The sequence below is a fragment of the Orcinus orca genome, chromosome 1 (assembly GCF_937001465.1).
Source record: "Orcinus orca chromosome 1, mOrcOrc1.1, whole genome shotgun sequence".
NCBI lineage: Eukaryota > Metazoa > Chordata > Mammalia > Artiodactyla > Delphinidae > Orcinus > Orcinus orca.
The window spans coordinates 124503502-124516278 of NC_064559.1; the positions used below are offsets into that span (position 1 = coordinate 124503502).

At 37.0% G+C, this 12777-nt stretch overlaps 1 protein-coding gene across 9 annotated transcripts in view; it reads left to right on the plus strand.

Moving 5' to 3' along the window:
- The first annotated feature begins 47 nt into the window (after positions 1–47).
- SASS6 (SAS-6 centriolar assembly protein) overlaps positions 48–12777 on the plus strand; it is a 55965-nt gene continuing 43235 nt past the window's right edge. For 5 of the 9 annotated variants that reach the window (XM_033433623.2, XM_033433628.2, XM_033433646.2 and 2 more), the window contains exons 1-6: positions 48–373; positions 6063–6123; positions 7828–7907; positions 8314–8418; positions 11148–11319; positions 12211–12276. In XM_033433623.2, coding sequence (XP_033289514.1) covers positions 48–373; positions 6063–6123; positions 7828–7907; positions 8314–8418; positions 11148–11319; positions 12211–12276 — 810 coding nt within the window. Of the gene's footprint in view, positions 374–401; positions 664–6062; positions 6124–7827; positions 7908–8313; positions 8419–11147; positions 11320–12210; positions 12277–12777 lie in introns of those variants that run through there. The other 4 variants (XM_033433667.2, XM_004263075.3, XM_033433672.2 and 1 more) reach the window with 3 other exon arrangements.

Here is a 12777-nt window from a genome sequence, read left to right on the forward strand (position 1 = left end):
AGAGGAAAAGTTGTCAGGTTCTCTCGGGCCTCCTTCCCTTAACAAATATGTCTGCCTCGGGTCCAGCCACGCAGGATAATGCCCGGAACTACCGCCCCATCCGCCGAAAAAAACCGGAAGAAGCTGATGGTGGCTGGCGAGGTCCAAAGTTCCCGCCTAGCCCCTCTGTTTTATTTTTTCCCCGCCTCCTCCGCGGAAACCGAGCGCCAAACTCAAACTTTAACAGGACCCGAACGTCGTTTAGGCTAGTGCTGCGGGCCGCACTTGGAGTTTCCCGCACACCTGCCGGGGAAGCGGTTCAGCATGAGCCAGGTTCTCTTCCAGCACCTCGTCCCGTTGCAAGTGAAATGCAAAGACTGCGAGGAGAGGTGAGGTCAGCGTTACCCCGTGCCCGCGGATGGCGGTTGGGGTCTGGCCAAGGGGGAAAGATGGCGGCTCCAGCCAGTGGGCCCCGGCGTGCGGCTGGGTGTCCGGCAGGAGTCCCCGGGACGTGGAGGGAGACCTAGCTGGGACCTAGTGGCTGCCTCTCACCAAGTCCGCCGTTGCTGAGGAGGGAAGGGTGTGAGAAATGGGACGCTCACCCGCATCAAGTTAAAAAAAAAAAAAGATCTTATCGCTGAACATGCTCGTGGACAGTATAGCCCCTTTCTCTCTTTTTGACAGGTAAGAACTCTGGCCCAGAGAACTTCATTTACTCGAGGGCTTACGAGTTTACAGCAGGGCGGGCACTAGAACTCAGGCCTTGGCTCCCAGCCTTTTTTTTTTTTCTTTCTTCTTTGAATTATATTGGAAGTAAATTTAAGCTTCGACTTAAAAAAAATCAACTTTATGGTATATTGCCTTTTTTTCACATTAGTTACTAAAAATAGATTACGTTTAATAGACTAAAGATAGTTGGGGAAAACTACAATTTCATCCATTCATTTTTTCATTCAACAAATACTGCATACTTGCAAAACGCCTTGCTGGGCCCTGGGGATACAATGGTCAGGAAAAAGTCCTTGTGTTCGTGGAGTTCACAGTCCAGTGGGGGAGGAAGTAAAGGCCAGTCTCACAGGTAAATGCGAAATTACAACTGACTAAAGAGGTGGTGCTGTTGAGGCTTAAATAGAGAGATCTGGCTGGAAGTCAGGAGATTTCAATTTTGTTTCAGTTCCACCACTGAGTGTCAGCTGTCTCTTAACTTCTCTGAACTGTAAGTTTCCTCCTTTGTAAAGCTGATATAGCAGGCCTACCTACATGGTTGGTTGTTAGGAGGATCAGGTGTGAAAATGTGTGTGAAGACTAAATGGTGTGGAAATGTGACATATAAAAAATGAAGACATTTTTATATTGAGCTGCCAGTAATGTGAAAGTAGTATATAGTGCAGAATTCGATTCAGAATCAATTGGCAGGCCAGGCAAGGAGATGGTACCAAGACCAGCAGCTGTAAATGCAGATCTATAGGTTAGTTGATCATTCTTTTGTGCTGCCCAGTATGGGAGCCACTGTGGTTGTTGGACATTTGAAATGGAGCTAAGCTGAACTGATGTGCATAAAAGTTGCATGTTGGACTTTGAAGACTTACTAGGAGAAAAAAGGAACGTAAAATATTTCAGTTTTTATATTGATTATGTGTTAAGGTGACAAAAATGATATATAGGGTTAATTAAATATTAATTTATCTGTTTCTTTTAATTTTTTAATGTGGCTTCTAGAAAATTAAATATTACATACATGCCTTATATTTGTGGACAGCCGTGTTCTAGAATGATTACAGAAAGATAAAAGAAAGGGAGGGCGTAATTCCTGATCCCAATGTTGAAACTCCTAGCTCTTCTCCATCTCACTACATTGTCATCACAGTTATCTTTTTAAAACACAGTTTCAGCGTTTTTAGACTTTCTGTCTAGAAACTTTTCGTATATTCGTATCACCTATAGCAGGGGTCAGAAAACTAGAGCCCGTGGGCCAGATAGCCCACTACCTTTTTTTGTAAATAAAGTTTTATTAAATTTAGCTATTCTCATTTGTTTAAGAATTGTCTGTTGCTGCTTTTGTGGTATAAGGGCAGAAATGAATAAATGTGACAGACCTTATAGCCTGCAAAGCCTAAAATATTTACTATCTGGCCTTTTACAACTAAAGTTTGCTGACTCTTGACTTATAGGAAAAACAGTCCAGACTCTTTAGTTAAAAGTATTCAAGGCCAGTTCAGCTCAACAAATATTTATGAATGCCTACTGTGTACCAGGCACTGTCCTAGGTGCTGAGAAGCTCCCTTCCTCCTCACCACCTTCCTCCAACGGCAGCAAGAGCAAAAAAACAATTTTCATTCTAGCCCTCAAGGAACTCACACTTTAACAGGGGAAACAAAAATATCTTCCTTTGAGAGGCAGCATAGCACTGGTTAAGAGTTCAGGCTCTGATAAACAACAAGGTCTTACTGTATAGCACAGGGGACTATATTCAATATCCCATGATAAACCATAATGGAAAAGAATATGAAAAAATATATATATTTATCACTGAATCACTTTGCTGTACAGCAGAAATTAACACAACATTGTAAATTAACTATAGTTCAATTAAAAAAAGGATATATAATCCCTCTGTTTTGTACATTAAAAAAATAGTTCAGGTTATGGAGCCACATTGTCTGGGTTTATTTTATTTTATTTTTTTTTAATTTATTTTTTGGCTACGTTGGGTCTTGGTTGTGGCACACGGGCTGTCTAGTTGTGGCTCATGGGCTCTATAGTTGCAGCATGCGGGCTCTCTAGTTGTGGCGTGTGGTCTCTGTTGCCCCGCGGTATGTGGGATCTTAGTTCCCTGACCAGGGATCTAACCCATGTCCCCTGCATTGGAAGGCAGATTCTTAACCACTGGACCACCAGGGAAGTCCCTGTCTGGGTTTAAATTCCAGTTCTACCATTTACAGCTTGTTTTTGTACAATTTTTCTTACTTCTCTGTGCCTCATCTTTAAATTGATAAAAATAAAAGTACCTACCTGTGGGATTATTATGAGCATGTATTAAATAAGTTAATACATATAAAGTGTTTAGAACAGCGCCTGGAACTTAATGAGCATTCAGTAAACATAAGCTATTATTAAAGTATGATTAATGCATGAAGTAATGTAAATGAATTAAAGTCATAGAGAAAAAGGGACTTCAGTTGAGGACGTGGTAGTGCTCAGAGAACTCTGTCTGGAGGAAAGTGATGCAAAATTTTGAAGCCCACGGTTTGACACCAAACTGCTTTTTCATTTTTTTTTTTCCCTAAGCTCCTTTGTCCAATATAGTAGTCACACAGGACTACTTGTTATCCCGAGTGTACCCGATACTCTCTCAATATCATACCTTTACTCCGTTTTTTCCTGATACCTCAAATGCTTTTTCTTTCATAACTTTCTAGGTCTGTCTTAAATTCTTTTGCTATAGGGACCTTTTCACAGTTGCCTAAGTTGATATTAATTGTCCTTAATCATTTATTAGCATGGTGTAGGTGAAAAGTCTGAGTTCTAATTTGGGCTCTGCAGTGTGACCTTAACGAAATTTGTAATTCTGTGCATCTCAGCTTCTTCCTTTGTAAGGCAGAGATAATATTTACTTGGCATTATTGTTGTTAAATAAGACGATATAAGCAAAGTGTCTAGCAGGCACTCAGTAGTGAATGAATTGGTAAGTGCTAGTAACCATTCCCTCCTCTCTCTTGAAGCTTTAAAATACAATCAGAAGCAAACCTTAGGGTAAAGTCATTTAATCTGATCTCAATTTGAGGACATGAACCATGTTTATTTCTGTTTGTATCCCTAGCACCCAGCATAGTACCTGGCTTAGAGTAGCTTTTGTTTGAATTGAGAGTTTAAGGTCACAGCTACTATGTGGCAGAGGTGGGCTAGAATCCAGTTCTGCTGAATCTAACTGACAGGGAGAATGTTATGCAGATTTATGCATTGTTCAGAATGTGACATTTATTTTGAAAAATAGCATTTTTAAAATTGTTTTTTAAACTTCGTTTTATATTGTTCCTATGACATTAACCATTATAGTGGAGGAAGTAAGATTTGTGATTTCAGATCCTCTGAAAGCTCATGCTTTTCTACAAGATATTTCTCTGGAGGTTTTTGAAGTAAACGTGGGGAATAGTTTTAATCTATGGGCTTCTCCTCCTCTTTTTCCCCCCAGCATCTAATGCATATAGGCTTTTGGAATATATGCAACAAAATCATTAATATGATTGGAAATTTATCATAGTAATAAAACTTCCAGTATTATGTAGAGAATACTTTATTTAATGGATGCTTCTTGAATGTTTTTACAAATTTATCAAGTGTGACACACTTTTAAAAGTGTAAAGTTATCAACCACAGTGTCATATCACTATGGCAGTATGTACTAGAAAAAAACTTAAAAAGGGGCTTCCCTGGTGGCGCAGTGGTTGAGAGTCTGCCTGCTGATGCAGGGGACACGGGTTCGTGCCCCGGTCCGGGAGGATCCCACATGCGAGGATCCCACATGCCGCGGAGCAGCTAGGCCCATGAGCCATGGCCGCTGAGCCTGTGCGTCCGGAGTCTGTGCTCTGCAACGGGAGAGGCCACAACAGTGAGAGGCCCGCGTACCGCAAAAAAAAAAAAAAAAAACTTCAGAAGATGAAAACGAAACATAATGACATTGTAGAGCTGAAAAGGCCCTCACAAACCTAACTCAGTACACTTTTTTTCCACTTTTTTTTATAAGTTAGGGAATTGAAAGGTTTCTCCCCGCCCCACAAGAACACTTAATTTAAGTGGAATTGGAGTAGGAGTTTAATCTGTTTCACATACATTGCTTTAGATACTAGAGAGACAGAAACAAAACATTCTCTTGTTTTAAAGGTAATTCTTCCTACCTTTGTGGTGTTTACCAGTGCTCCTTGTTCCTTTTTAGATAATATACAAGTTATGGTAACCTCGTCATGTGAACTAAGATTTAATATCCAGTCATATGTTTAATAAGAAATTTAACTAAAATGACATGTATTTAACCAATATAAATTACAAGTCAGAGCATAAAAAAAACTAAACAATTGAATCTAGCCTTAGTCAACTATTACCAAGTTTTTCCATCAACACTCGGTTACTCTGTCTGTACTTCTGTAGAAGTAGTAGAATGTGGAAAAAGTTTAAAACATCTTTAAAAGAATAACTTAAAACTGAACAAATTCAATTTGTTAGTTTATTTTCCCTTCACATTAGGGAAAGACCATTGTTATTTAATTCTAGCAGAATAATTTGAGAAGCACTTGTGCAGAGATGTTTTTCACCATTTCCCCTTTGTTTCCTGAATTATTTAAACATTTTTGCTCAGTTTAATTAATGTTTATGAGCACCTTTATTTATATGCCTCTGTTCAATACTGGGTTTTCTAAGATGCAGTATAGAATGTGTAACACTATGGTTTTTTCCCTTTAGGGTTTAGATTTACTCTGGGATTAGATAGATAATAAACTTGTTGACCATACTTCTGTGGATATATTGCATAGAGTCTATTGATCAGATGTAGTTTGTGAATCTGAAAAAAATTTTTTTTGTGTATGCATAAGGGAAACGAACATGTTTTCTTATTTCCTTTGTTGTAAACATTAAAGTATTTTAATATTATTCACACTTTAAAATTTTCAAATGAAATCTCTCATAAATCAATTTGGTCATTTCAGGTGGTATTTTTTAATGTGAAAAATTGTTATAAAACTGATGGTTTGTCTTTCAGTAGATGTTATTTGAGAATCAGGCCAGTAAGGTTGTATACCAGGCTAACAGTAGGCATTCCACATCATTTATCTCATTTAATCCTCACGACAACCTCTTTTTACAGGAGAGAAAAATTTATCCTCAGGTTAAAAACCTCATTGCTTACTTGTAGAAAAATAGGAACTTAAACTTCAAATCCAGGGTGCTTTCCAAACATCTGTTCATAATTTAGGGACAACCTGTGGAGGATCTTGTGGCTTAAGATGGAAAATGTTAGCTATACAAATGGTAGTAATAATTCATTTCATGTGAATGTTTCTGATAGTTGGGCATATCTTTTCATACAGGAGAGTGAGTATTAGACTGAGCATTGAACTACAATCAGTTTCTAATCCAGTTCACAGAAAGGTTGGTATTTATTTCTTTTGAAATAAATATTTTTCTTTTTTTGAGATATGGTAATTCTGTACATTATAATTATTTTTGTTCTTTAAGAATGTGAGCTCTTTTGTTATATCATCTTGCTTTTTAATTTTGGGCCATTTTATAGCTTGCAGATCTGGGGTGGTAGAACCTACTAAGACAACAACTGAGAGATTATTATATCATATATTTCTAAAGCATGCAAGAATTGGGGATTGGGACAACAGTCTCCTTAGGTTTGCCCCGTTGCACTTTTTTTTGGCCACCCCTTGTGGTTTGCCGGATCTTAGTTCCCAGACCAGGGATCGAACCTCACCAGAGATCAAACCCGTGCCCGTGCCCCTTGCAGTGGAAGCTCAGAGTCCTAACCACTGGACCTCCAGGGAATTCCCCCATTACACTTTTTTAAGTTGCTAGAATATATATTGCTATCCTGTAGAATTGGCGTTTCATGTAAATGTGAGAACAGAATGAATTGAAGCACTGCAGTTTTGAATCTTTTTGCCTTTTGAAGAGAGGTGTTTAAAACATCAGTCTAATCTGATTTAAAAGTATGAGTCATTAACAGAAATGAGGATATAGAATGGAGGGCTAAGAAATACATATGTTTTCTCTGTCATAGCTTTCCCTGTACATATTCAAGGATCTAATGGTGTTAGTAGCAGCTTCAGTTTTTTATAGCATCTTGGGGTGGATTTCAAGAAATACTTAAATAGAAGCTGCTTTAAGAACAGTGCCTTCTGAAGCAGAGCAAACACCTAGGTTGCTAATTTTCTAGGGTAGAGATTATATATTATACTTCTTACACGTTATTCCTATGCCTGCTGTACCTTTTCATTTTCCAGCTCTACTCATAAAAGTGGTTTAGATTTTTCTAGGACCCTAGTGGTTCCTCAGTAGCCACAAGTAGATATTATTTCTAAGTAGAAACTTAATCTTAACCTCTGTTAGCCCATCATCTTGCTAGTCCTGTTTTCCTTGTGCCAGTGTGCTCTGAAATACATAATTTCTGTGTACTTTTCTGTCAGCTTTAGCTGCTGTGATAAAATGGTCTTTATGAAAGGTATTCACTTCATTTGAAACTGAAAACAGATGAGGTTCCACATCAGGGCCACTTAGAGTGGGAGAGAATAGGTAGGCTCTTAGGAAGAAGCCCTGGCAGCCTGTCACCTGATATCCCTGTCCTCTGCCTGAGAGACAAATGTTCCTTTCTTATCTAGGGTAGATGATTGTTTGTCATTTCTGCTGATGTATTTACCACTTCGGAAATACCAGACAATTAACTTGAGGGAAACTGAAAATATAATTGATTATGATATGATCAGTGGTAAAGAATACTTTTGTTATGGTATCATAGTGCAGCAAGGGCTGGGTCTAAACTTTCTTAAGCCTCTGATAGAATGATATATTCTTCAACTTACAACTCCTAGCATTTAATTAGCTTTTATAGACCCCTTTCCTTCCCACCTTCCACTCCATGTGGCCCTCAAGGAGCAGAATATTTAACCCTATTTAAGATGCTAAAGTCTCCAAAGACCAATGAAAACCCAGCAGCACCAGAAGACAGAGCTGTCTGAACTATAACAGTGATATGTTGATAATACTAGATGATTTCACTTCCAAGAAGGAAGAAATTACTCTAAAAGCCAAATCTACTGAAAACATTAAAAATAACAATCTTTCTTTTAGGATTTAGTTATCCGTCTGACTGATGATACTGATCCATTTTTTCTGTATAACCTTGTTATATCAGAGGAAGATTTTCAGAGGTAACTATATTTATTTTTCTGGTCTTTGATCTAGGAATAAGTAAATTTTTAAGTTTTGTGAATGTATCGGTACTATCCTCTTTGAAACACATACCTATTAGAAACATTTAGGCATTTTGGGAGCACTGGACTATTTATACTGTAATTATTCAGGCTGTTTTTGAAAATAAGTATTTGATAGATTATCAGCATTTTGCTTAACAGCTCAGAAGTTTGGAGCTTTAGCTAGATGTGTTGACCTTTTCCCTCCCATTGAATAAACTCTATAAAAATCAAAGTTCCCTAGCTTAATTCTTGATTATAATGTGTGTTCAGTAAATAAAAGAATAGTCTTTCAGGATGTTATTTGTAATTAAATACAGTAATTAAAATTCTAAAAGAATTTCTTTTCCTGTCTTCTGTATAGTTTAAAATTCCAGCAAGGTCTTCTGATAGACTTCTCAGCTTTCCCACAAAAATTCATAGATCTCCTTCAGCAGTGTACTCAAGAACATGCCAAAGAAATTCCAAGGTAAGTCTCAGGAGAGCACTATATCATTAAACTTCCCTAAAGACAGACTCTTCTTTGTAAGACAACTTGATGGGAAAATATTCTATATAAGTACCTCTGTCTATTTTCAAAGCTGTGGTGAGAGGTTCATAAACCTCAAATTTATAAAATCAGAAATATTTGCCCCTTAATTTTCATGTTTTGGCAAAGCCATTAAAGTTACCTGAAATGTTTAACAGCATCAAATATATATTTTATCCAAAGGTTATATTCCATTTATAGTTATTATAAAATATTGGCTATATTCCCTGGGTTGTGCAATATATCCTTGTAGCTTATTTATTTTATACATAGCAGTTTGTACCTCTTAATCCGCTACCCCTATATTGTACCTCCCCCCTTCCCTCTACCTACTGGTAACCACTAGTTTGTTCTCTATATCTGTGTCTGTTTCTTTTTTGTTATATTCACTAGTTTGTTGTATTTTTTAGATTCCTCATATAAGTGATATCACACAGTATTTGTCTTTCCTGACTTATTTCACTTAGCATAATACCCTCTAGGTCTATCCATGTTGTTGTAAATGACAAATTTCATTCTTTTTTGTACTCTATTGTGTATATATACCACATCTTCTTGATCCATTCATCTGTTGATGGACACTTAGGTTGCTTCCATATCTTGGCAATTGTAAACAATGCTGCTATGAACATTGGGGTACATGTATCTTTTAGAATTAGTGTTTTTGTTTGATTTGGATATGTACCCAGGAATGGAATTGCTGGGTCATAAGGTAGGTCTGTTTTTAGTTTTTTGAGACACCTCCCTACTGTTTTCCACAGTGGCTGCACTAATTTACGTTCCCACCAAGAGTGTAGGAGGGTTCCCTGTTCTCCACATGCTCGTCAACATTTGTTATTTGTGTTCTTTTTGATGATAGCTATTCTGACAGGTGTGAGGTAATATCTCATTGTGGTTTTGATTTGCATTTACCTGATGATTAGCCATGTTGAGCATCTTTTCATGTTCTTTTTGGCCATCGGTATGTCTTTGAAAAAATGTCTGTTCAGGTCTTCTGCCCATTTTTTTGTCAGGTTGTTTGTTTTTTTGATATTAAGTTATATAAGCTGTTTATGTATTTTGGATATTAGCCCTTCATTGGTCATAACATTTGCAAATATTTTCTCCCATTCAGTGGGTTGTCTTTTTGTTTTGTTGATAGTTTTCTTACATTGTGCAAAAGCTTTTTAAATTTAATTAGGTCCCATTTGTTTATTTTTGCTTTTATTTCCTTTTCTTTTAGGAGATAGATCTAAAAAATATTTCTACAATTTATGTCAGAAAGTGTTCTGCCTATGTTCTCTTCTAGGAGTTTTATGGTTTCCGGCCTTACATTTAGGTCTTTAATCCATTCTGAGTTTTATTTTTTTATGTGCTGTTAGAGAATTTTCTGTTTTGTTCTTGTACATGTAGCTGTCCAGTTTTTCCAGCACTACTTATTGAAGAGACTGTCTTTCCCCATTGTATATTCTTGCCTCCTTTGTGGTAGATTAATTAACCATAAGTGTGTGGGTTTATTTCTGGGCTCTCTGTTCTGTTCCATTGATCTATGTGTCTGTTTTGGTGCCAATACTACTGTCTTGACTACTGTAGCTTTGTAGTATGGTCTGAAGTCAGGAAGTATGATTCCTCCAACTGTGTTCTTCTTTCTCAAGATTGTTTTGCCTATTCAGGGTCTTCTGTGTTTCCATATAAATTAAAACTTTTTTTTTATTCTAGTTCTGTGAAAAATGCCCTTGGTATTTGGATAGGGATTGCATTGAATCTGAAGATTGCCTTGGGTAGTATGGTCATTTTAACAGTATTGATTCTTTCAGTGCATGAACATGGTATATCTTTCCATCTGATTGTATCGTCTTCGATGTCTTTCATCAGTGTCTTGTCTTACAGTTTTCTGAATACAGGTCTTTTATCTCTTTAGGTAGGTTTATTCCTAGAAATTTTATTCCTTTTGGTGCAGTTGTAAATGAGATTGTTTCCTTAGTTTCTCTTTTTGATAGTTTTGTTGCTAGTGTTCAAGTATATGTTTTTGTAATGAACTTGGAAAAAGGGAAGAATAAGATTTTGTGTGCACATATATCTGTATTTGTTTAGTGTAACACGTGATCCTTTCCTTGTAAAGCTCCCAAACCTTTTATGTATAAATTTCATCAATTGACGATTCTTGTTTGAATTAATTAGCAACTATAAAATTATGCTTTTCCAGTTCCATCATTCTTCCTATATTTATTAGATATAATTCTTCTATAAAGAAGAACTTTCCTTTATCAATTAGAGCTATTTGATTACTCTGAAAATTCATACAGGAAAGGATACATGCTCAATTCTTACTTTTAAATTGTCAGTTTTCAGAGTAAGGAGTTGTTACTCTAGTTACTTTTGTGGTTTCAGTGGGTTTTTGATTTGTTTTTGTTTTTAGTGTTTTGTTTTCTTCTCCTCATCTGTTTCTCATTGTGAACTCGTGGACATTTATATATTCATTGTTTTCAATCAATAGATAAATCTCCATTTTACTGTTTACACTAATTAATCCAGTTTTACCAGTGGGAATCCTTTCATATTGGCTCCTATGATTCCAGTATGCTCCCTTTTCTGATCCTTTTAATCATTGATGATCCAATAGAGCTCATGATTCAATGGGAGAGTTTCACTGTCTCATAAATGTGTTATGTGACACTTTGTTTTCAAAGGTTTTTGCTACAGTTAGTTTCTCCAGAAGCTATTTTGGATAACTCACCTGCTTTTTTAAATGTGGTAGAGACAAATCCTTTTAAGCATCTTACACACCTTTCATTAAAACTGTTACCTGGAAATGATGTGGAAATAAAGAAGTTTCTAGCAGACTGTTTGAAATGTAGCAAGGTAAGATTTAAATTTAAGTTAATCTTTTAAATAAGTCCCAGAGCTCTCTGATAAACCACTGAAAAGCTATATTGCTATTAGATTTTGTTTTCTGAATAAAGTTCTTTTAAAGATGTACAGGAAATTTTTTTTTTTTTTTTTTTTTTTGCGGTATGCAGACCTCTCACTGTTGTGGCCTCTCCTGTTGCGGAGCACAGGCTCCGGACGCGCAGGCTCAGCAGCCATGGCTTACGAGCCCAGCCGCTCCGCGGCATGTGGGATCTTCTCGGACCAGGGCATGAACCCGTGTCCCCTGCATCGGCAGGCGGACTCCAACCAGTGCACCACCAGGGAAGCCCCCAGGAAATTTTTATAGCATGTACTGACTTTATTGTTTTAGTTAAGGTACAACAGGATAGAACTGGACCAGGAATTGAGAAACTGAGGTCCCAGGATTTTTACTGATTTTCTGTGACCTTGAGCAGTCACTTAAACTCTTGGTGTCTTGGTTTCATCAGCTGGTAGATATGTATGGAAATATGTACCCTCTCTAGGCTGTCTTAAATGAGATAAAATATATGGAAGTGTCTTGAAGATTAGAAAGTGCTCTATAACTATATAAGGTATGTAGCACAAGGAAACAACATTGGGATGCCTTGTAAGAGTTTTCAGAAAGTCTTTTTAGTCAAACACTATGGATCAGTGCATCTCAAGATTTAAGGGTTAGGCAAATCTTCTAGGGATCTTGCTCGTGCAGATTCTAACTCAGAAGGTTTGAGGTGGAGCCTGAGATTCTGTATTTCTGACAAACTCCCAGGGTGGTACTGATGCTTACTTTGCTGCACTTTGAGTAGCACAGCTACAGATGATTAAATTAAATTATAAGCTGCATACTTTTATTTTTATAAATAGGAAGAAAAATTATCATTGACACAATCACTAGATGATGTTACCAGGCAACTGAATTTCACACAAAAGGTAATTCAAATTTCATTTTGTCTTTGTAAGTCATCCAACATAGGTTCTGAATTGCTTCTTGAATCAAATCTAGGCTTTTGTGTATTTTTTTTCAAAGCACACTGCCATTGAATTCCCCCTCCTTTTTGCCACCCTTCCCCTATCAGTTGTCTTAATCTGATGCTTTTTCTTCTTGATAGATTATTCTATCCAAACATTTCTGTTATCCCCAGTATATGACACATTTTCTCCAAGTCTTCATTAAATAATGTATAGTATCTGTCATATGTTCTGCTCCTCTTTAATTCACCTCATTCCTCTTGTCTAAATGGCTTTTCAGTTCCTGTCTTCTAAATCTTTCCCTTCCTTCCTTCTGTTAAGTTTAGAATTAATTCCTCTGATGGGCTTATCATCATTTCAGTCATAGCTACTCCTTGAAATTGTGGACCAAAGTATCTGATAAGCTGCATGGCTTCAGGTAGAAAATTGTCCTGCACCACGTGGCCCATCTTGGGAACCTGT